The sequence below is a fragment of the Botryllus schlosseri genome, chromosome 7 (assembly GCF_051294905.1).
Source record: "Botryllus schlosseri isolate E-star chromosome 7, Bs_hap1, whole genome shotgun sequence".
NCBI classification, from domain to species: Eukaryota; Metazoa; Chordata; class Ascidiacea; order Stolidobranchia; family Styelidae; genus Botryllus; species Botryllus schlosseri.
Genome location: NC_137242.1, coordinates 8,948,848 through 8,973,767, shown reverse-complemented (window position 1 = coordinate 8,973,767; position 24,920 = coordinate 8,948,848). Strand labels below are relative to the sequence as shown.

Sequence of the window (24,920 nt, the reverse complement as noted above, 5' to 3'; positions counted from 1 at the left end):
GCATCTACTGGTTGAAATTGAGTCAAATTTGGTGTGCAACGTTTTTTTCAGGTAACCTGACGGTTTGAAAACAAAGCCGATGAAATTTGAAATATTATTTTGAACACTCCTGAATGTCTCAATCGCTGGCACAACAATTGACAATACGCTTGCGCTTTGCGCTGATCCTCACTTGCTGCTGAGCTGCGGCACGGCATTCCAGACGGTATTATTGTTCAGTCACAATGTCAAACTCCGTTACAATGCAAAATACGTTGCATATTTTGGTGGGTTCCAGGACCACGAACAAAATAAATTTGATATTATAGCAATCAGTACCGCGGTAGCTTTCGATTGATACAAAATATCGCGCTCGGCAAGCCATTATAAATAGTGGCGAACATTGCTTTGGTCAAATGGAAAGAATGACTTAACCCAATCCCATGCTGTGAGATTTGCTTGTGTTCACACCACCGTAGGGCACTATGCCAAAGCTGTGCGATTGTGCAGCAGATCAATCAAATATCCGTGGCCTATTAGTATTGTTGCCATTATATGCGGTTGATACGTTTAATCTCATACTCTGACGGACTCATTGTTTCAACATCATTGTAATTCACGAGACAAAAATCGTCGATAAGTAATCAGAACAGGAACAGCAAATTACAGTTATGATAAAATTGACAATGCCTATAGTCGGAATTGTATAGCCTACTGCAGCATTGTAAAATCCGATCGTATGTGTCCGAAGTCTCCGGACATATCTACTTCTGATTTTCCGGGCCTGTCCTTCGGTTTCTCGACTTGCTGTTCTGCGCTCTAGCGGACAAAAGATACAGAATATACGCTAGAAAATCCAAAACTTCACAAATGGACATGAAACTAGCGCCGAGAAGAAGGCCGCACGCTCCGCCGACTTCACCCAATAACCTCGGAATGGAGTGCGTTGCCTCTTGTGTCTCGTTCTTGTAGCTTAATGAACTATAGTATACATTGACGACTGCTGCAGACGTTCTATAAAACAAGAACAAGGGTATATATATTAATATGCGGTAATGTGAAATCTTGAAATAAACTATTTGACACCTCAAGTCAAAACCAGACTTCTCAACTGTGTAGCTTCGGGTTCCGTTTGTTATCGCTGTCACGGTGTGAGTTGTTTCATATTTCAGGCTGTGGCATCTTGGTGGGCAATCGCAATCGGATCCTGCAATGTATAACTATTATTCATCATCATGCAGCATCGTACCATGCGTGGTAGCACTTAGCAGTGTTAGGATCAAATCACTACCTTCGAGTCACGAGTCATCTCGAGTCATTGCACATTTTGACTCGAGTCAAGTCAAGTCACTCGTTTTTGGAGGTGACTCGAGTCAAGTCAAGTCAAGTCAAGTCAAGTCACGAGTCAAGTCTCAATTCAAGTTAAATTGAATTTTCGGAGAACGAGTGATCACTGATCATTCAAAGTCATTAGATTCTGCTAGCTGTGTTAAGACAGATCAATTGGCCATTTATCTTGAATCAAGTACCGAATATAAAGTTAAATGTACATGTAAAAAAGCGTTGAATCACTCACGCACACGTAGAACTGCTAATAAAATACGTTAGTTTAGCTACATCAGGTGGTCAAACATATAGGTACGGCCCGCCAAATGCTTTCATCCGGCCTACGAAGCAATTCTGAGTATAGATTGAAAATGCGTGTATTTTATCCAGCACATTTCTCGAATTTGTAGTAAGAAATACTTCTCATAAATTTTCCTTTAAGATAGTTCGAGCATATTCATAGGCCATATTATAACCAGTAATCACCTGACAGCGGAGTTGTGATTTCTAGTCATCGTCAGGAGCAAATCGCTTACATTGACACCCAATTCCGAGAATGCGAAAAAGTGTAGATATTGAGTTAAGAGTTGGTAATATTTTGGAATCATTTGACTGGTGCGGCCCGCGAGTGATCTGAATATTTGAATCCGGCCCACGACGTCAGTTGAGTTTCACAACTCTGAGCTGTATGCTACATTCTGTTGTTTTCAGTCAAAATAGAGGATTGAAGAAGCCTCGAGAAGTTAAAGAAATTGATATCATACAATACACTAACCTAACCATCTACACCTACGTGGCAATATAAAAGCATAAACTATATTCGTTCGATTCGAATCATACAATAGGGTTTATAAAGGTGAGCGCTGTGCAATGTAAGGACAGAGCCGTCTAATAAACAGCGATACGTTGCTATTAGATTGATCTACTACTGCTGTTACGACAACGCAAGCTGTGATCATTTCGTATGCGGCAGTTTATTTCTGATGTAACAATGGAGGATCAGTGAATGATTGGTTGATCTTGAAAGTATCACTGACGTGTCGTGAATAAGACGAACATACATAAGATACGGTCATTTAATCGACACCGGTTACTTGATGACTTGAAATTGACTCGTAGATTTTACTCCGAGTGACGAATCAATACAAATTTTTGAAGCACCGAGTCAAGTCAAGTCATTTTTGCAAAGTGAATCGAGTCAAGTCATACGCAAAAGTTGACTCGAGTCTGAGTCGAGTCAAGAAATGATTCGAATCATCCCAACACTGTGTGGGATGCTTATTGCTTAGCGGTCATGACCAACGAAATTATCTCATTCTAATATTGAGGCGAGCCTTTCTTTTCATTACTCTGCAGCACCAATGAAATATGGAGGTAGAAGTGTGACGGTATGGGCCGTATACGCTCTCAAAATGATATAAGTGTCGAATTAGAAGCCATTTTCCTCAGAAAGTCATGGTATTATTTAAAACTGCAGCTAAAAGACTTTCACGAAAGGTTCTTACCGTTCATACCAATATTTTCTTGGCAGTGTAGAATATTTATGTTGTTGCAAAATCTCACGGAGTTACTTCCCGGCATGTAGTAAAGTCTACACTTGCAAGCCCTTATCAAATCTTTTGTCCTGCATTCCAGTAGGCATGCCTCCTTGGTGTATTCCGAGTAGTAATCCAACTGCTTTTCCCCACATTGTCCGTGTGGAGGTGGCTGTCGAATTAAGAGTGAATTGAAAAATACAGCAACACGACGGCTTAGTCCATTCAATTTATAAATTAATAAATTACCAGCAGGCTAATCTCCTTTTTAGATATGATTACATTTGTCGTATGCCCAATAGCAATCGGTATCCCATTGTCTTGCAAGAGGACAACATTCGAACTGGGGTCGTGAATAGTTAAGCTAAATCCTTGATAGTTCATGAATGGCCCGTGTGTCCAATTGGCTCCGTGAAAATTCAGACCGAGACTCAAGCCATCGCTTCGTACTGTAAAATATCATGTGAGATTAGGTCTATGAGTGATACTCTGATATTCTAATAAGTAGGGTTGCATTTAAAACAAATATATATTTGAAAAAAAAAACAGCATGTTTAAAATATGGTCCAATGTTTAAAACGTGTTTTTATATCATGGCATCACTGATATTGCATTGTGGCGTCACAGTAAATTGAAATTGCTGAGTTGCACCTAACTCTTGAATTGAAAATATGTAGAGTCGTAAACGGACAAAAATATCATTGACCAGGACTATATATCGTCATGCATCATTTTTGAGGTCAGAACATCCATTCCATTCCAGTGATATATGACTGCGAGCTGTAACTGTTGAACCGACAACATCCAACCATCCATATCGTATACGTCGACCAAATCTAGTGTAAGTCGTCCGAAGACTCATTGCTATTCACGGCCGCCATTCGATTACCTATGGAGCCTAGGGCCCCATTCCAGGACATACTCGCAATGAACTAGCTGCACAACAAATATCCATGTTAATCTGCGCATGTCCATTTCCGGTGAAATCCGGACTAATCCACTTTTTCTCTATCGTCTTACAATACGCATCGAAATCGCTAGTTTCTGGGAGTGGTTACGGTCGCGCGAGGCGCAAATATTTGTTCATATACACGAGTGAATTTCGTCATTGGTGTTAGTAGTTTCACATATTACTATTAAATATTTATCCTTTCTCGACCCATGTGACCAGATTCACCGGTAAAGTTAATGGAGTGGGCGCTTTCGAGAATTTAAGGCAAGTTATAAATGATGATGCATATTCGGGTGGGCCAATTGTTATTAGTCACTTCGTTGCATGTTGTTTTATCTTGATTGATCAGGATTGTCGCTATATTGGTAAGATATTGGAATCTCCCAAACGTACCAGAAACAAATCTCTTTCGTGAGGAGCACACGATTCCAAGTTGGTATTTCTATATAGGGTGCATCATTTTCCACTGCAGTTCGCATCTGTACTTTGGGTCTCAGATTGCAAAGAGCGCAACTATATCAAAATCGAAAAAATGAAATCGCATCAAATCACGCGTAGCGCGACGAAAATTTCTAGATAAATTTATTCTCTCAAAGATTAGTTACAGTAATCTCTCAAACATTCGGGAGGTAATTCGTAAATTCAATTTTCATGTCGACGACCGCCAAGACATACTAATTGAGTTACGTGTCCACGGCCGCACAAATTTCCTTATAAGGCCGTAGGTTGTCCACCTCTGGTCAAGACCAATAGTCATGAGTCATAACCTCAACGTAGATTGGATCCAAGCGGCCAATTGCTAATAATTACTTTGTGGACTAGCATGTTGCTGAAACCTTCATTTGTCTCGGTGTGTCCTGGCGAATCAAGATTTTGATGATGCACCCACAGGTTGCACAGAACATCCCTAGGTTAAAGAATCCCAACGATGACAAGCGATACGCTCAGTGGCGAGAACTTAATTCCATTAAATTGTGCATATTATGTTCGAGGTATACTCATATCACCATAACCTCAAGAAATGTGGTGACACTAAATCGCGCGACGAGTGACAAAAAATTTCACTTTGAATAACTATGCCCCAAAATCTTATAATCTGTGTCGATTAACGATATAATTCTGGGTACCTTCGATTTCGGTTTGGAAAATAAGTTTTCTAACAGTTTTTATAATCCACAATTATTTTTCGGGTTAGCTTCAATTTTTCGAAAGGTGCTTCGCGATCCTTAATAATTGTCTCGCGGACCCCAAAAAAACAGCGTATGCTCCAGTTTGGGGACCACTGGTTCAGGAGGTCTTATGTAGTGTCCATTATAATGGATAAATCAACTATATTTTATATATTATCATGTTACCGAACGCCAATGTCTCTTGATTTCTTCTGTTAAATGGGCTATGGCAGGGGCGGGCAACTTCTCCAGTCAGCGGGCCGGATTCCTGAATCGATACATTAAACGCGTATTTATCCACCTCTACAAGGATTAATGGTATATATAATGTAAATTTTAATTTTGAAGTATAGAAACCAAAACAGTATTCAATGAATTTATTAATGTATTGTATTTCGATAGCTGTTGAATTCAATGAGACATCTGTGGATGATCAAAGTTGTGAACAGGTTCTTTGAACTCTGGCTGAATGTCGCACACAAAGAAAACAAAGAACTAAAGAATACCTAAAAATCGCTATTATTTGCGTCCGAAAAAAGAGTGAATAACCTACAGTCACTATAATTTAACGTAGTGAGCAAGTTGTGGAGAATTGCGGCAGACTGTGACCGCGGGCCGTGTGTTGCGCGCCCCTGGTATAATGTGTGTGCGAACGAGGGCTGGGGATTTCCCCAAATTTACCAACATATCAATTCATTACGGCTGAGGACATGCGTATATGGCGGTAATGCAATCCTTTTCGTGTTGACTAACTTACACGAAAGCTCCACTCTCGCCCTCTACCTACACACACACACGCTAAAAAATAACCTACACTCCTACAGTCACTATAATTTGACGTAATATGTAAAGTAATGGGGAATTGCGGCAGACTGTGACCGCGGGCCACATTGTCATGTACGACCGGTAAACCTCTGCGGGCTGCTCAAAATCACGTCACGGGAGACGGGACATATGTTGCCCGTCCCTGGTCTATGGTCTATATACCAGAGTTACAATCAACCGTAGACCCACCGAAAGAAATTCACCTGGCACCGTTTGATATTTGTCTTTGTCATTTGAGATATTCCTTGGATCAAAAGTCATGCAATTGCCGATGTCCCGCAGCTGTTCATAGAAGTAGGAGTCGTTGCACTTTTCACCTTTGTATGTGCAACTGCCAAGAAATATGACCATTTTATTGATGAGTTCGACTATTGCGGAATTTGGCGCAGTTCTGTCAGATAAGAGAATATAGCTTAGGGCAGGGCTTTTCAACCTTTATTTGGCCGTGGCCCGTTTTTCGGTTTGAAAATGTTCTGTAGAGTCATAGTGCTGCTCTATGTGTGGTAGTCGTCGGCGCCAACATGCCTTATTTCTCTGCAATATTCGCATTTGTCTTGCTATTCATATTAAAATCAATACCTCTAGCGATATGAAACGCGAAGAAAATGTTCAAGTTGAATAAATCCCCTCTGAAAACGGGTAACGCAATAATTGTTGATTTCCTTCGAGCCCCTATCCCCATCACTCAGAGGAGTGTAGGGTGCTGCAGTTACGTCATTGGTAGCCCGTATAGCTCTTCTGTCCATTGTCGCCATCCGCTGCTCCACGCACGTTGCGAGACATATTCTAATCCCCCCCACCCACGAACTCACTTTGCGTGATTGGGGTTTTAGTTCCACTATGATGAGGAATGAATATAACTGTGGTAGCGAAACGAGTCAGGGCCAGCTTCAAACAATTCTCCACGTGATTTCTGTTAATGGTATACTACAGAAAAGTGGAGAAAGAATTTTGATGATGCAAGCTGTGCGTATGTCTTGTACCTACGGCAGTTGTGAAGTCAAAATATTCCATCCAATGATGCAAACAATTCATGCGACACTTACATTATGTTCAATGATTTCAAGGCTGGACATTTTTAGACCGACTCCGAAGATTTATGCACTGCTCTATATTCTCAACCCAATACGATTCGTTGTTAAGGTGCCATATACTTCCACACGAAGTTGATATTGATAATAATAAATCACAACACAATCAGGACAATTTTGATGTTACAATAATACGGCCCGCCGAAGTACTGTAAATCTACAGCTAATACACGCCGAGTTTATGGCACACCCTTTTGAAGGGTGTACGACATACGACCCTTACACTTATTTTCGTTGCTATTAGATTAGGTTGTCATCATTGGCGTAGCCGGGGACAAAATACGCCGTTAATCCCTCTTTGTTTGTCCCTCTCTGGCTTAGGGTGTGGATAACTTCAGGAGTCGGCAACCTTTTGTGAGCAGCGTGCCAAAATGTCAAAAAGTATGAAATTACTACCAACTAACTTGCCAAACGTTTAATTTTTCCATATTTAGCGTTTCAAACAAGGAATCCCGCCAACCGCTTATCTGCATCTGGTGTCGGTTACGCCAGTGATTCCTAAAGTATTGGTCGCGAAGGGTAGCCTACCCCACTGGACCTATCGCTTACATGTACGTATTATTTGCATCATTTATTTTTATATAAACGCAATGATCGATCTTCTATGGTTGCTTTGGTCGCTTCCAAGTTCACTGTATTCGGTACCATATCCAATAATTGACAGGCCAATCAGTGTTGTTATGATGATATGGTCTGGTGATGATGACAAATGTGTCCATCCCTGTATCATTCAAGTCGGGATGGTGTCACATTGATGTCGGTCTGACGCTAGATTCGTCTGCAAAGCTATAAAGGTCGCGGTAAAGCTGCGAAGATAGTCGTTATTTCAGATATATTGAAATTGGTGATACATCAGACGAATCTAAAGAAATATCTCCTTTCGAGAGACGAACTGGATTCGAAATTCGCATTTCGACTATAGGGTTAAGGTTTAAATCTGGCTGATTTAAATCAGTGCGATTTAATTCAGATATTTACCGTTGATTTTTTATTTTAATTCCACCGCGCTAATTTTATTGATTTTTTGTGGCTGGTTTATTTTCTTGAGAGATGCGTGAATGGCCAACCAGGTTCATTGTACAGAAACGGGCATAGTTTTTCGCATCCAGAGACGACTCCAGATATCATCAATGATATACTCACGATACAAAGCTAGTTGTTGTTTTATTTTAAGGTGTTTTGGCTATACATTGGTCATTTTACAGCAGGCCGACATTACTTATTCAGATTTCGACTTTTCCGACTTGTCGTCGCACGCCCTACTTCTACGCTTTTTAAAACACCGCTTACGCGGATCACGTGGCGAGGAGGGGCCTAGATAAACCCCCAGCACTCACGTAGGAATCTGGAGTCGACCTCAGTCGGACTCGAACCCGCAATCCATTGGCCTCGCAGGTGTGGAACGTACCACTGCGCTATCTCGCAAATACAGACATGCTGCTACACAAGTACACATATGCTAGCGTGACGGGTGATTCCGATTGGACTTTGGGGCCGATCGAAATCGAGTACCTGAGAGATTCAATTCTGAATTGAGTAGTAGGCTTCTATTCGTCAAGTATTCGAGTCCCACATTATTGTAATCACAACTGCACAAATGACATGTGAAATCAAATATGTACACTTTATGCGACTACGGAAATCTAATGTCAGTTCTACAACCTAGAATTGAACTAGGACTTGACTCTGTGGTGACTTGAAAATGATTCGACTTGACTCGATTCATAGCTATATGGAAGTGAGATTGACTGGTGACTCGGAGCCTTGTGACCTGGTTACAACCCTGCCTCAGCCTTACTCAACATATGTCTGGGAACGGGATAATGGCGATTCTATGGACCGATAATTGCCAGTGAGGTTGATCATGAGCATTTTCAACTATGGATGGTGATTCCAGTTGCGCATTATGGAGTTGATGTGATAACCTGCGATACCTTGATGAGCATGGTCGTCATTAATCCCATGTTTGTTTGATTGTTTGCTTGATGATTCAGTGATTCTACGATTGGGGGGAGGGGCTGGGCGAGACTTCCGGGGGGACCTATAAGTATGTAATCGAAGTTTCTGGGGGAATGCGCCCCCCCCCAGAGCCCCCTTTCGCATACCAAATTATTATTATCGCGCCATGTGGACCGGTATAACGTGATGTGTATATGACACTGTGACACGGCTATGAAGCAGGCTTAAATAGAATAGCAATATAGCTGCGGCAAGCTAAATAGACCGCACTAATCTGGAAAGCTACCGGCTGACATTAGTAATGAGCCATCACCCATTGTCAAGGTTTGAGCCAGGGACTGGGCTATGTCATATCCATTATTGCATGGTTGCAAGGATAACTCCATCAAAACAAGTACCTCTACCGCTTGCAGAGACTTAATGATTATCGAGATATGGGACGTTTCTAACAAATGCAGAGATTTGATGATTGACCCATCTGTACAGAATCATCTTCTTGATTGGTACTCGGATTTCCACGTCTATTCGCTATAACCCTTGAAAAAAGCGCCGAAACCAATGATTCGGGCCTTCGACAAGGGGAGGCCCTGGGCGACCGCCCACCTGATCCACCCCCAAAACCGCCACTGGTTGTAATCATGGTGTTTGTCGACTACTACAGTCATTTACACTAGGCCGGCCGATATTCTTTATTTTTATTTCGTAGTTGCCGACTTGTATCACGGCCCAGTTCTACGCTTTATAAGACACCGCTTACACGGATGAGATGGCGAGGAGGAGCCTAGATAAACCTTCAACACATAGGTAGGAATTCTGGAGTGGACCTCGGTCGGACTCGAGCCCATAACCCATTGGTGTTGTAACTGTGCATTATACCACTATACGTTATCTCGCCACCCATGTGTTTTATTGTTATTATTCTAGGAAAAAACCTTAAAAATCAAAAAACAATGATTTGAATCATTGCTTCGATTAAAATCGATTTTTTTTTGGGGGGGGGGGGGTATTCATGGTGTTTGTCGACTACTATGGTCCTTTACACCAGGCCGATATTCTTTTTATTTTCCGTAACTGTCGACTTATAGCACGGCCCACCTCTAGGCTTTTGTAAGACACCGCTGGTGCGAATGAGGTGGCGAGGAGGAGCCTAGGTAAACCTCCAACACTTAGGTATCGGAATTAGGAAGTCGACCTCAGTCGGACTCGAACCCACAGCCATTGGTGTTGCAGCCGCGGATTATACCGCGGATTATTATATATTATGCACTGCGCTATCTCGATCCCCCCCCCCCCCAACATCGATTTTAATCAGAGGCAAATGATTTTTACCAGAACCCTATTTCGACAAGCGGCTCATTATTTTCCTCGATGGGTCTGAATTGATATGTGCGGCGGAAGCTGCGGGCGCTGGACTATGTCGGCGCTAGTCATTTTGGCACCTTGACAGTATACATGTCAATGTCGAACGTTTGGCCAGCATGCGGCGGCTTATCGCCGCCAATCAATTTGGCAGTGCATACACCGCACAGAGTCGCATGGTCGCATGTTGCCCAAAACTTTATATCTAGGTCGTGTCTTCTATAGCGTGAAAATTCCCCGCGCTGAAATGCCATTTCATATCGTAGTCGCGGTCCTAAGTGAATACTCATAGACTAAACTAAAGCATCCAAACGATTTCACAACTGCTAATACTGTTGACTCATTTCTGTATATGACGTAAATTAAAAAATATTTCCCGTTTAAATATATATTTATTTATTGGGGTTCCCACATTAAAATCCAGACATGAGGCCCCCATAAATCTACCCTAAAAGATCTGCCCTAAAAATTTACCCTATTTCGTGTTGATTTACAAAATAATTTTGGATCGCCTATACAAGCTTTGTTCATATTGAAATGTTCCGTTTCACTTTTTGCAAAAATATAATTATAATGAGCCTATGACACTTATTTGCATGAAATCGTTTGGCGTGCCATGAAAATCCTCTCGCGTGCCACAAACAGCACGGGTGCCGGGGTTTTCCGACTCCTAACCTAAATAATACTCAGATACTCAAGTCTGCGCTGCGATGCCTTTATAATAGCATGATTCGGTGTTGGAATGAATCGATTGCTGCTTTTCATTAGGATTGACTCAAGTTAAGCAACTGCCCTAAAATGGCACGAGCCGTTTCATATGTCTCATCATACGTCTTGGCCGAGTCAGGGGCATGTGCAATACATGTACATTGTACAATGTACAATTGTACATTGATCAACGATCGAAGTAAATGTTATTGTCATCATGACGTCCTCATCGACGTTGACATCACTAATGTACCAATATTATATTTCTATCTGTCATGTCCGGCTACGTAATTCGCTGCTGCAGCATGCTACCATAACTATGATGCTATTCACAGCTAAATTCGAATCAATACCAATACAACAGTTACGGAAATGGTGGGAAACGATTTAGAAATAATTGTTAAACAATAAATCCAACTACTCCCAATGCTCGATGTTCTTGGTAGCTGAACCCTGAATTTCGAATAAGTTGTCTCATATTAACACCGCGGTACCGTGACGCGTTCTTGCCGGTCTCGTTCACGAAGGCAGCATACGGATCGTACATGTATTCCAACATCGATATCTCTTCATTGCTCAACTTGTATCTCCTCGTGGAAGAAATTAAAGTTACACAGTAGCTAAATGTAAAGCATCGCGCGTTTCACGTACTGGAAGATGTTGTAGTTGCAGACCGTAACCGCCGGAAATGGAATTTTCTTCACGTAATGAACCTCCAATTTAGTCGCAGTGGGGTAAGTGAAGAAATTTTGCACGTTGATGACAGTTACGTACAACAGACAGCCGGTCGCTGTCAGCAATAATAAACTCCATATTAGCCTGCAAGTGAAGGCAGGTTCATATCAGATGCTCACGTAAAACCAATATGCTCCACGCATTGACAAATCGTATTCGAGCGAATAGACTGAATGCCTACATGAATTTAAATGCCTACATTGATCAATTGATCATTGATCAGGATCATTGATTATACCACACTAATCATGAATTTCTCGCGACTTGGCAACCGGCGGGCCCATTGTTATACATCAGTTTGTTGAAGGGTGCTGCTGTTATTTCGTGACCTCCGGTATAGGTACAGATTGATGATACCCATAAATTGGGGTCACCATATTTTGGTATCCGGAGAGGAAAACACTTTTTAAAAACCACAAAATTCAGAAAACCGGACTACAAAACTCCTGATGTTGAAATTTTTAGGGAAATATTGTGTTAACTAAAAAAAGTTATCTTTCGACTGATCCACCTATTACTGTAGTGTACTGGTGTTGACTAAAAAAGTTCATTTTACAGTCCTAATCCAGAATAAAGCGCCCGGACGACCGCATCGCAGATTTCACGTCATTCTGTCGTAAAATACTCTACTTCATGTAAATTTGCTTAAAGTTTCGAAAGAATTGGGAGGCATGGCGTTTTTGATTCCCCTGGCTACGCCAACGCCTATAACTATTACGGTTGAGAATGCTATAATGACACGCCATCGCCTCATCCCGAGTATTTTATGCTTTATTACTTACCTCCTCAGCCAGAACGCGTTTTTCATAAAAACATATCTGACACCTTGGAATCCGACGCTTTCAACAAACGAATGAACATGTACGGCTAGAGGTAATTTCCCTAAGTTGTGTCCCGAGATTGATTCCTTCGCGTCCATTCCTCTGCCGTCCTAGCATGTATCCATTCACGATTATTCCTCACCCCGATAGTCTGATTCTTACAATATGAAAGCTGAATATATTTTCCTTGCGTTAGTGAACGTCCAGAAACTATCTTTAGGATTGGAAACTTTGAAGCAAGCTCCCATGGCCCCGACTTAAAACAAATAAGTTAACGATGCATTCTCCCGCTGTCACAATTTCACGTGATTTAACAGAGACACAAGTTTTTTTTGTGGGATCCGAACTCCAAAACAGACGAGAAATTACTTTATTGTCTAATGTATAATCTCATTGTTCCCATTGTGTTCTCCGGATAAATTTGCACTCGGCGTATAAATTTGCGTTCGGGTGCAGCCAGGGCCGAATCAGCACATCGTCAGCCCCCCAAAACGTTGGTCTTGAGCCCCGCACATGGATGATTAAACAAACAACTTTCTGGGGGGGCCTTCGCACCTCAGACCCCCCGTCATACTACACCTTCTGAGCGCTACTTTTGAGCGACATTTTGTTGTACTGTTTCGCGAATGAGCTTATTCCGCTTAAATCGCGCCAAGCGCGAAAATTTTCCACGATTGATGATTGAATCGGTCAATATTATAGGGAGTTTCATATGTATTGCTATCAGTTTCTTCATCCCCTCTCTGCTCACGTGAGCAGATTTGCCAGTCGAGCTGAGTGAGGTGCTGTGTCGCCGTGACAGTAAAAAATATGGAGCTTGCGTCATTCAGAATGATACTGACTTTAATATATCACGTTCTTCTACTTGTGGATAGTAGTATGACTCCTTCCCGTCAGCGCCACCGGTTTGACCAGGAAACAGGCTGGATTTAGCTCCGGTGTCGTACGCTATACGGTAACAATCCGAATGGAGTATATCCGGAAAACGCAACCTTATTTATGCCTCGCTAATTACCGAAATCGAGTTACGACAACACCCGCGTATCTTATTGCAACGCACTTGCTCGTATTAACGAATGCGTGCTGATATACTTAGCCCAGTTCTATTAAAGTATTGGTCCAGTGTCGTAACTGGTTTTACACCCCTAATTACGCATCGCGTGTTACGACGAAGTGTACATACAACAACAGCGAAGCATTGGAGATCTGAACGACCTCGTCTCTATATCATACCAGTGAGAACCCGATTTCATGGATAATCATTTATCCCAGGCGGAATCTGTTATACCGTGACGAATTTTGAGATGACTCAGTTCGCTTGGGAGAGTAACGTCTGCCCGGCGTTTTATATTTATTTTATTATTGATCGTCCTGTTCAAATCTTCGCGCAAATGTATTAGGATGCCATCAAAATAACGCAGGGAAACAATATCTGACAGCACTGACCATATACGTCACTTCTCGCGAGTCATATGAATTTCATCGTTTTAAATGCCGTTGAATGCTTTTATTATTTTCTCGGTATTGTCCATTCTCGGTCGTGTCTTTCTCGGTAATGTTCACTCTCGGTAATAGCATTCTCGGCTTCTCGGTAATAGCGTTCTCGGTGATAGCATTCTCGGTATTGACCGGAGACGGATTCAGCTAGATCAGGGCTCGGCAATCACCGGCACGCGTGCAATTCGTAACACGCGAGATAATTTATCATGACACGGCAAATGATTTGACGCACACGACATATTATAGCCGTGTTTGTTGCGAAACATGTAGCACTTAACTCGAGAAGTCCTGTTGCTCTTCGTATAAGTTCTTCCTCCGATATACTTGGTGCAATGAAGTTTATTCAACGTTAATGCAGTGTAAGTAGTCAGCGCTCGCATCCCAGCGGAATTGACCGGCATAGTTGGTTTATTTCAGTGTTGCTTAAACAGGAAAGCAAGACGCGACTTTTACTGCATAATCAGATTAAAACTCGCTGACATGCTTATCGGGGTCAACTCGGAATAATGATCAAAGATGGCTTCCCACATATTAAACAGTGTAATTCAATCCCCAACAAAGAAACAGCATCATTCCCCCACGCTCCGAAAGTGTTGCAATCTCGATTTCCTCATGATGAACTTGTTATGTTCATGCATTTTACGTTGGTGTCGTTTGTCTCTTATTTGTCTAGGATTAGTAATTACCGCTAACCATTATTTCTTCGTGTGTCGAGCTTCGTATTTATACCCTGTGTTCTGTTGTCTCGGGGTCTTTCATTTAACTGCACTCTGGATCGTGTCGCTGCCTTTGAGTTATTCTGCTGATAATATACTGATTTCACATTGCAACCTCGTCGTATTGTGTTATTGTCCAAACAAGATCAAGAACATAACAGAACTGAATAATATTCTTGCTGACCTGACGTCAACAGTGGCAAAACGATCTGTTCCATCGCGGGAGATATTAAATGAATCTTCTAAAAAATCAAAGGGGCCACATACTGTACAAGTCTGCTTGGAAGAGTAACGCCTGCCCTATTTTTTTATTTTATTACTAATCGTCTGTATCTAATATTCGTGCAAATGAATGATGAATTATTATTTTCTCGGTAATAGCATTCTCGGTATTGTCATTCTCGTTAATAGCATTCTCGGTATTGATCAGTCACGAGATATAACTCGGTCTATCAATGATCGTCAGATTATATTTTCATCTAAACAATACAAACTCCATGTACAATGCGATGCAGTGTTATTCGGATGACTCGAGTCATGACTTGACTCGAGTCTACTTTTTCGTATGACTTGACTTGACTCGAGTCACTTTGCAAAATTGACTTGACTTCACTTGACTCGACGCTTGGGAAATGTGGATTGACTCGTGACTCGGAGAAAAATTTGCGAGTCAATTTCAAGTCATCAAGTAAACGGTGTCAATTATTGGCATCCTCCTCAACCTAGTGCCCGATGCCACGGTTCCTTTTTCAATGTTAGTCTCTATTCCGCGGCTCTTTCCTCCTGTTTTCATTCATTGTGAGTGCGATCTTTCATCGGGTCTTTTTTCTGGGCTTAATTTTTATCGCCGTATAAACAGCGACGCGGGGAAGACGAGCGCAGAATACCCTCAGGCGCAGAATCGAACCCGGGCCGCCGAGCGGTAGGCGCTTATCGGCCCTACTACGCTATCCCCAGGCTAGTTACAATGCATTCCATGCACCAATGGATCGCCTGTGTTGTATCGTGCGTCCTGAATTCGTTGTTGCCCTGCGTCTGTCTGCAACTAATATGTTTTGATCGATTAGTAAAAGAAGAGACCCGTAAAAGAGCATTCACCTATACATATCAGACTTTGACAACTAGATAATTCTAGTTGTCTAATTTCACTAAATTAGAGCGAAATTCCAGTAATCTAATTCTAATCTAATTTGTGAAATGGTGCTATTTTCTAATTCTAATTCTAATCTAATTTATTGTTTTCCTGAAAATACATCGTTGTCCGCGGTATTTTGCAGCGAGTTAACAAGAATATCTGGCTCGTGCAGGGAAATCCAGTGCCAAGCCGCCATCTCATTACTTACACCGTACAATCATAGTAGTAATTGTGACGAATATTAGCCATGGGTTAGTACAGGGGCGGGCAACATACGGCCCGCGAAGGGATTTTGTCCGGCCCGCGGACAGTTTTCCGTCTTACATGATATTGTGGCCTGCGGCCCCAGTCTTCCAAGATTCCCCCACTACTTGCTTACTACGTCAAATTTTAATGACTATGTTATTATATACGTGTATGCGCAGCGTGTGAGAGTGGGGATTACGCGTAAGTTCGTCGAAGCGAGTAGACTTGCATTATCGGCATATACGATGTACTCAACCGTAATGTCGTTTGTGGTAATCATGGTGTTTTTCGACTACTTTGGTCATTTACACCAGGTTGATAGTTCTTATTTTTGATTCCGTAACCGACGACTTGTAGCACGGCACACCCCTAGGCTTTTGCAATAAACTGCATATGACAGGGGTCGCCAACTCGAAACGGGTCGCGGACCGCATGAATTCATTATCGAGATAAATCAGCCCACACAGTTGAACAACGACGCTATCTCGTCACCTACTCAACCCTAATGAATTGATATCTTGAGTAAATTTGGGGTACCAGGCTTATGGAACACCGTGAAATCTTAATCAAGGATTGCACCGTGTGTTGAGAAGCAGACATGTCGGTGCCTGTATGGCAATGCTATTCTCAAATCCACATTGTCTTTGTCATTATCGGCGAGAAATGGATGGCTTTGAAGTGACATTGCTGTCGTTAAAATACATTCAATAAATACGATTTATTCCTTGTATATGTGGATAAATGGGCCAATAATGTATCGATTCAGCAATCAGGCCCGCCAAGTACGTAATTTTCCAATATCCGGCCCGCCGACTGGAGAAGTTGCCCGCCCCTGGGTTAGTACAACGCCGAAGCCGTTTCAGCTAGTGCTGTTGGGTACAGGCGAATAGCTTATTTTGAAACAACAACAATAATTTGAAACCGAGATCATTTTCAGCATTTCAAAATTCTTTACATCACATTCTTCCAAAATCACAAATCGGATCGCCGGTCGACACGAGCCAAGCTTGATGTACTGACGTTAACCATTTTCATGGTTATGGGAACGTACTGTGATTTGATATGAGCTGATTTTTGCCACATATATTTCTCATTAACAATTTCATTCAATTTCCAAGTTTTTTTACGAATTCAGAAATTCTAATTCTAATCTAATTTGGAAAACGCTGTGTAGCTTTACTTCTAATTTTAATATAATTTCGAATAATTGTGTAGCTCTAATTCTAATTCTAATCTAATTTGGAAAAAAACTGTGTAGCTCCACTTCTAATTCTAATCTAATTTGAAAAGGCTGAAAATTTTCTAGTTGTCCAGGTCTGGTGTGCAGCTGCGGTTAGAGAGACCTGACCTCAGGCGCGTCTTCGATCATCTCGGTATATATTGACTTTACTGCCATCTTACGATCGTTAGAGTGATTCAAACCACTAGTGGCGACGCCTGAGATACGCGGTATATGTCTCTATTTTCATAGTCATCGTATCGTGCGAAATTCAAACTGTTCGTATATGTATCAGTCTTGGACAACTAGAAAATTTTCAGCTTTTCCAAATTAGAGTAGAATTAGAATTAGAGCTACACAACTTTTCCCAAATTAGATTAGAATTAAAATTAGAGCTACACGATGTTTTCCAAATTAGATTAGAATAAGAATTAGAGCTACACACTTTTCCATTTTGGATTAGAATTAGAATTTAGAATAACTGAATTCGCAAAAACCTGGAGATTGAATGAAATTGCGAATGAGAAAGAAATACTGCCAAACGTTCACTTCACATTACATCACAGTGCATTCCCATAACGATGACAATGGTTATGGGTGGTTAACGTCTGCACACCAAGCTTGACTCGTTTTGCTCTGTACCAGGGGTCATCAACTCGAGGTCATATTTTGCGGCCGGATATCTGATTTGGGAAGAATGCGACATAAAGCATTTTGAATTAATATTGTTGTTGTTTAAAAAAAAGCTATTTGACTATGTCCAACAACACTATTCCTCACTAGCTGAAATGACTTCGGCGAAGGCAACAGCATTCCATAGATGTAGAGCCAGCTGATATTATTAATAAGCATATTTCCATGGCATGCGATGGCTCGGTTACTGCCAAGACCGAGATGCTTAGAAAACGGCCTAGGGTCATGCCTACGAGTCTATAGTGATTTATCATGGCTACGAGTTCTCGAGCAGCAGCAGCAGCCTTGAGATGAGTAAAACGATTTTGTCTGTTCCAGTAACTCAAAACATCACGCAGTCCATGCTCTTCTGTGCTGTGAAATATCTTTCCACCTCATCCTCTAACATATTTTCTTTGGTTTGATCTGAATAATCATCCTCTTTTTTGTTGGTGTAGTTGAGGGCATGAAAGTGACCAAGCCTGTGATAGCTATCTATATTTCTTTGCTGCTGTTTGTGATAGAAACTAGAATATTGTTCGCATACTACAAGCTACTAAGCCAGCATGGCTATCAATCGTCGCACAATACCTATACTATGACCGTACGGTGTAAGTAATGCGATGGCGGCTTGTCACTAGATTTCCCTGTGCGAGAGAGATATTCTTGTTAACTCGCTGCAAAATGCCGCGGAAAACTGTCATTTTCAGGAAAACAATAAATTAGATTAGAATTAAAATTAGAGCCTAGGAACATTTTACAAATTAGATTAGAATTAGAATTGGATCATAGAAACATTTCACAAATTAGATTAGAATTAGAATTGGATCATAGAAACATTTCACAAATTAGATTAGAATTAGATTACTGGCATTTCGCTCTAATTTAGTGAAATTAGACAACTAGAATTATCTAGTTGTCCAAGTCTGGTAGTTATAAACGAGTAAATATGGCAAGATGTAGGTATATCAAGACTAACGAATGTGACAGTTGACCAATGGACATAAGAATTACAAAAGATAAAAGACATGGATAATCAGCAGTAATCATCCAAGCAGAATGTATACTGTACACACAGTGTGCACCAGACATGGGGTGATTACTTCACGAATGTAATCGATTGCGATTACGATTACTTGTGAATCCCGCGATTACGATTACGATTACGATTACAGCAAAATCAGGAAGTAGTCGATTACGATTACGATTACATTTCAAAAGTAATCACGATTACTCACGATTACACTTGTTTTGCTTCTTAGAACTAAATTCAGAATAGATATTGGAATGCAATATAAGGCTTGCGATGAAAAGGTCTAATGAGATAACAACTTTCCTTATAAATCATACTGTATCTGCTTCTTACGTAATAATGCACACATTGCCCAACTCTAAACAGGACTATTCATCGCATCCAACGATTTGCATTCTTGCCAGGTCCGTAACTACCACACCCCAAACTCCTCAATATGACCAGGATCGAGCTTTAAGGGGACTTAAAAGTACTTCGTAAATCAACATAAATTATTACAGAGTATTTTCAAGAGAGTTAATTAACTTACCCTGCCACGACACACCAAAAGACGTATGCAATTTCGGCCAACATGCAACTCCACAAAGTGTGCTACCAAAGAATGACCTTGGCCAAAACTTTGGGTATGTGTGCATTGTCAGTAGCCGCGCTCTGTGAGTGTGACGAATAGTCCAGTCCTTTCAATCTGAGCCCCAACAATGCAAATGCCACCCGGGACACTCACAGAGGAATGAAGACATGACAATTTGTGTGTGCGTCTCACGAAAGTTTTTCTTTTAGTCTGCTACGTCTGGGCGACTACAGTATCTTTTGATTGTACAAAAGACGGGAAATCACGAATTAACAACATACAATGAAGTACTTATAACAACATACCAGATGCTATAATTATGAATTACGTGCCCCCAGCTCTACCGGTAAATCTGAATGAATAGCAATATATTGCAATTACCAATATTATTGACGAAATTCAGTCATCAACTGGAAAACTGACCATCCTATGGGTCGCGATTTTGTCGTGACTAGACTTGACTCCAGTCAATTTTTCAAATGCGTAAATTGACTCGACTCGAGTCAATTTTAGTATTGACTCGACTTGTACTCTAGTCATTTTGCATGACTCGAACCAAGTTATATGACTTGAGACTAGAACGGCTAAGACAGACATTCCATGAAACTTCGAAGAATAGTAAAGTTACCACATCATTTGTATTTCGTCTATCAGTCCTGATACTTGGAAATAGGGCCGTAAACTGTGAAAACTGACGAGAATTGCTATATTATGAATACGAGCCACTCTACATCACTCGAGCAGAGTTGAAGATAGTGGGTTGAACCGGATGATCTGAAAACTGATCTGTGAACATAACGACTTAGACTCGTACTCGAGTCAAACACTATGACTCGGACTCGACCCTATATTAGCTGTCTTGGACTCGGACTTGACTCGAGGATGAATTGAAAATGGCTTGACTTGACTCGAGTCAAAACTATAAAAGTGAGATTGACTTGTGACTCGGAACATTGTGACTTGGTTACAACCCTACCAATACCAACGTTTGGAGTGAGGGACGAATTGCTGTTTTGGTCCTGATTGTACCTACAACCCACGCTAACATGGTGTATAAGTGGATGGCTATGGCGACAGGTATACATGTCGAGTAAAGAATTGTGAAATAACGATTGGCGCCCGTTTCAAGTAGAGTCATATGAGAATAAGATAAAGTGAACTTAAAATTCTACCATCCACTTAATACAGATACTGCAAGCTGCCGTTACGAGAAACGGCAAAGAACGGCTCGGTTATAATATATATCAGCAGCTGCTGATTTTAATCCTCGTAATGTTTTATTTGACGAGTACAAAATTTCAAATCTTTGTCCGGTGTACGTACAATACATACGTATAATACATAGATAGGCCTACAGCTCGCCAAGCAGCAACGGTCAAACTGCGTTTAGCTAAGCATAACCAAACATCAATACATAAGTTACTATTTGAAGCTATAGGCAGAGTGGTGATTATTAGCTTGCTGCGAGGTAGTGGCGTCTGGAGTGTATTGATAACCTGATATACAGCATGGCTTACACTGTTCTAACAATCACACAACAATGTACATCGAGTATGTATTTACTACGTGTGGATAGGCCTACTTCTTACGCAAGGACGAGCAAAGCTAATACTTCTGACGTAATAATGAGCAGTAGCGTTTGAAAATCAACCGTTCGCGCTATCAATAACCTGGTATAATATCTCTTCCTTGTTCAATGCTCACGAATGTTCGCTTATGTCATCTTCATTGTACAAATAAAAAGTAATCGTTCTTTCACAAAGAAATCGATTAGATATGTGAAGTAGTCGATTACGATTACGATTACTTTGAATTTTTTTCGAATGTAATCGATTGCGATTACGATTACATGAAAATGCTGTAATCGTCGTAATCGATTACGATTACTAATCGCGATTACCCCATGTCTGGTGTGCACAGCGTAAAATATGCATCAAAGCAAGAACAAATCACATAAAATATTTTTAAAAACATATGCCTGCTGTACAAAAATGAGTCCAATCCTATTAGCAATAATGCAAGAACGCTAGCCTAATATCGTATGCAGGGCCGTAACTGCCGCACCCCAAACCCCACAATTGGGGGGGGCGAGCTCGAAGGGGGCCCCAAATTTTTTCGTGAATTAGCATAAATTGTAGAGTTTTTTTGAAACTTTATGCAACTTTTTCAAAAAATTTTCGCGCTGCGCGCGATTTCACCTTACAAAATGTTATGATTATTGGGTAGGCTACTCTTCCCCCAAGGAAAAATACGCAAGAATTATAGAACTGGGCATATCGGCGCTGGCCATTACCGCTCCACGACGCACCAAGACATATACAGTTTTAGGCCACGTAACGCGCGACTCCAAGAAGTGTGCCAGAACGATCGGCAGCGAGAAACCTTGCCCGAAAAGGACTGCCCTTATGGTGACCGAAAATATCGTTTGTATATACGAAATACCAGAGGTGGTCAAAGTAGTCAAGAAAGCTACTCAAGTAGAAGTAGAAGTAGCCACGAAAAAATCTACTCAAGTACGAGTAGAAGTACTTCTTCACGAAGCCATCTAAAACTACTTGAAGTAGAAGTAGAATTGACTGACTTTAAATCTACTCAAGTAAGTAAGTAGTTTTCAAAACAGTCTTAATTCGTTCATATGGACTGTCAAAAGCTGCGAATTGAGCTATGCGGAAGGTGCAGAGAGCTTGATTCGTGTTAATGCATCCCAGGAGGTATCAATTTCCTACAGAATAAGCATTTTTTCGCATCATGAGATGCAAATTATAGTATTGATATGAAAATGCGATACAAACCATTTGTTTACTAGAAAACCCCGTTTTAGATAATATTATGGCATGGCGCCCTACCCCATATTATAAGGCCCCAAGTTCTGGCGAAGAGCAAAACGTAGAAGTTTTATCGGATACGGTTTCATCACTTTGCGCGATTAGCATACGTTAATAACAAATATGGCTGATCGTAAAAGTTATATATAGTGTAGCTTTATTTTCGGAAAATAGAGGCATTACTGTGATTACTACACTTGCTTTTATGCTTCGACATGTATGTTCTGAACTCAAAGTATGATACTCGCAATTGAAAGTGAAATACAAATACCACTTCTAAAAAGCGGAAACTATATTTCATGTCTTTTGTCCATAAAGCTTCAAAGGTGATCTGCTAAAACAGGTGTAACGTTAGAAAAAGCTGGATTTTCCAGATTAGCAAGACGCGTAAGGGGCTGCTCGATTACGATATGATTGGTAATTGCTAGATTGCGAAACGGTAGTTTCAAACTTTATGGTGGACCATATTTACTGTGATAAAATATTTGATATGGGCGACAATGCGGTGTGAGCGGAACCAAGCAATCCGGTACCTAAATTATATTCACTGATACTTTACTGAAAACATATTTGTCCCGCCAAAACTACTGTGCGCGAAGCGCAACAGAATTTCCGGGCTTTACTTGACTTTCATGAATATTAAAATGCTGGTATCGCCTGAAAACAGCCCCGAAATTCCTCAGGCTGTCTTTCGTATTGGGGGAGTAAACTACTTCTACTTGACAAACTGAAAATAGCGAAAAGTAAGTAAGTAGATCACAAAATATTACGAAGTAGAAGTAGAAGTAAAGAAAATCCGATCTACTTGAGTAAGTACCAGAAGTAGAGGAAAACTACTTGAGTACTTCAAAAAAGTAGAAGTACTTCGTTACTGACCACCTCTGCGAAATACATATAGGTTTATTTGTCCATAGGCGCCTAAATGACTGGCGCTGAATGTTTTTTGTTATAGCAGACAGGAGGTCACGAAATAACATCATGTAACGAAGTCATACCAACGAGTCCGCCCGTCAGAAGATGTTTAATTATTATTTGCGGGCTACAGTTTCAAAGACACATCACTCAGCTCTACCGGTAAATCCGATTACGTGAGTAGAGAGGACAAGAGATTGATAGCAATATATATGCAATTCCCGATCTTATCGGCCAATTTTATCATGAATTATCAAAAATTTTCGCGCTTAGCGCTGGCTAACTGGACAATACAACTGTAATTTCGTGGCAAAAGCGGACCAACGTGATTGGAGGGGGGTCGGTTTACCACGCTATGGGAGCCCAAGACTCAAGTTTTTGGGGGGCCTGGCGAAGTGCTGTTTCGTTCCTGCCAACGGGTAGGACACCCGGAGATTTTCAATTATTATTGCGGGGTCATACCTTTTCAAGCACACCTTACTCAGCTCTACCGGTAAATCAGAATCTGGGAGCAGAGAGAGGATAAAAATTGATAGCAATATATATGCAAATACCGATCATATTGACCGATTCAGTCATGAATTATAGAAATTTCTCGCGCCTCGCGCGATTAAGCGAGCAAAGCTGACTCCATAAACGGACACCCAATGTATAAACAGCGTCATATTGACCGATTCAGTCATGACTTATGCAAATTTCTGGCGCCTCGCGCGATTAGGCAAGCAAAGCAGATTCACTAAACCGACACTGAATGAAGAAACAAGGCATAGCCAATGTACAGTATATAAACATTGTATGGTCGGAGGTGGGGTCTGGGGGGGCGAAGCCCCCCAGAAGTTCGGTTTACCACCCTATGGGGGGCCCAAGACCAACGTTTTTTTAGGGGGGGCTGACAAAGTGCTGTTACGGCCCTGATCGTATGAAACCGTTTAGCTGCTTTAGTCTAGGAGTGTCCACTGTGCATGTGCAGCCTGCGGAAACGCGACTACTCCTTGAGCCGACATCTCGGCAATGGGCATCTTTCACTAGGATACACGACCTAGACATATTGTTTCGGCAACATACGACTTCATGCGATAGGTGCGCTGCCGAAATGATTGGCGACGATAAAACCTCGAAATAAAATAACCGCCGCATGTTGGCCGAAACGTCCGACGCTGTATAGTCGGCAAAATGTCCAGCGCCGAATAGTCCAGCGCCAGCAGCTTGAGCCGCACGTATGAAATGAGACCCCCGAGGAAAATAATGATAACCGTATGGAAATGCCAATTTGAAATCGTGTTCGTCTCACGAAAGGAAATATTCTTCTAGTTTCGTATGGTAGCCTACGTGTAGGCGATTTCAATATATCTGGAGCAACGGCAACCTTTGCCGCTTTACAGCGACAGTTGGGAAGCTATGCAGACAGAACTAGTGTCAGACGAACGTTAACGTGACATCATGTGATACTTTGCATTATGACGCAACAATGTCGTCTGGAACAGGATGCCGCAGCTAAGGATCAAGTGCGCAGCTATAGAATGTAAACGTTTACATTCTATAGCGCAGCAGTGAGAGTGTCAATGTGAAATCACTTGCGCAACAATTGCCAATACGCTTGCATTTTGCGCTTACCATCCCTTGCTGCTGAGC

General features: G+C 41.4%; 1 protein-coding gene across 1 annotated transcript; it reads right to left on the bottom strand.

Annotated features, from left to right (window-relative positions):
• Window positions 1-276: 276 nt before the first annotated feature.
• On the bottom strand, window positions 277-2,978 carry LOC145442590 (acid-sensing ion channel 3-like). Its single transcript, XM_080320543.1, has 3 exons — window positions 2,811-2,978; window positions 1,066-1,186; window positions 277-993 (listed from the first exon to the last, which is right to left on the bottom strand). The coding sequence occupies exons 1-3, from the start codon at window positions 2,884-2,886 to the stop codon at window positions 744-746; spliced, it is 447 nt and encodes a 148-aa protein (XP_080176669.1). The 5' UTR covers window positions 2,887-2,978; the 3' UTR covers window positions 277-743.
• Window positions 2,979-24,920: the final 21,942 nt, after the last annotated feature.

Excerpts from the sequence above, each read along its gene's own strand:
- LOC145442590 (XM_080320543.1), bottom strand. The coding sequence starts at position 2,886 with ATGCCGGGAAGTAACTCCGTGAGATTTTGCAACAACATAAATATTCTA. Across the intron at positions 1,187-2,810 it reads AGAAAATATTGGTATGAACG|GATCCGATTGCGATTGCCCA; the intron begins GTAAGAACCTTT and ends TATACATTGCAG. Across the intron at positions 994-1,065 it reads AAGTCTGGTTTTGACTTGAG|AACGTCTGCAGCAGTCGTCA; the intron begins GTGTCAAATAGT and ends CTTGTTTTATAG.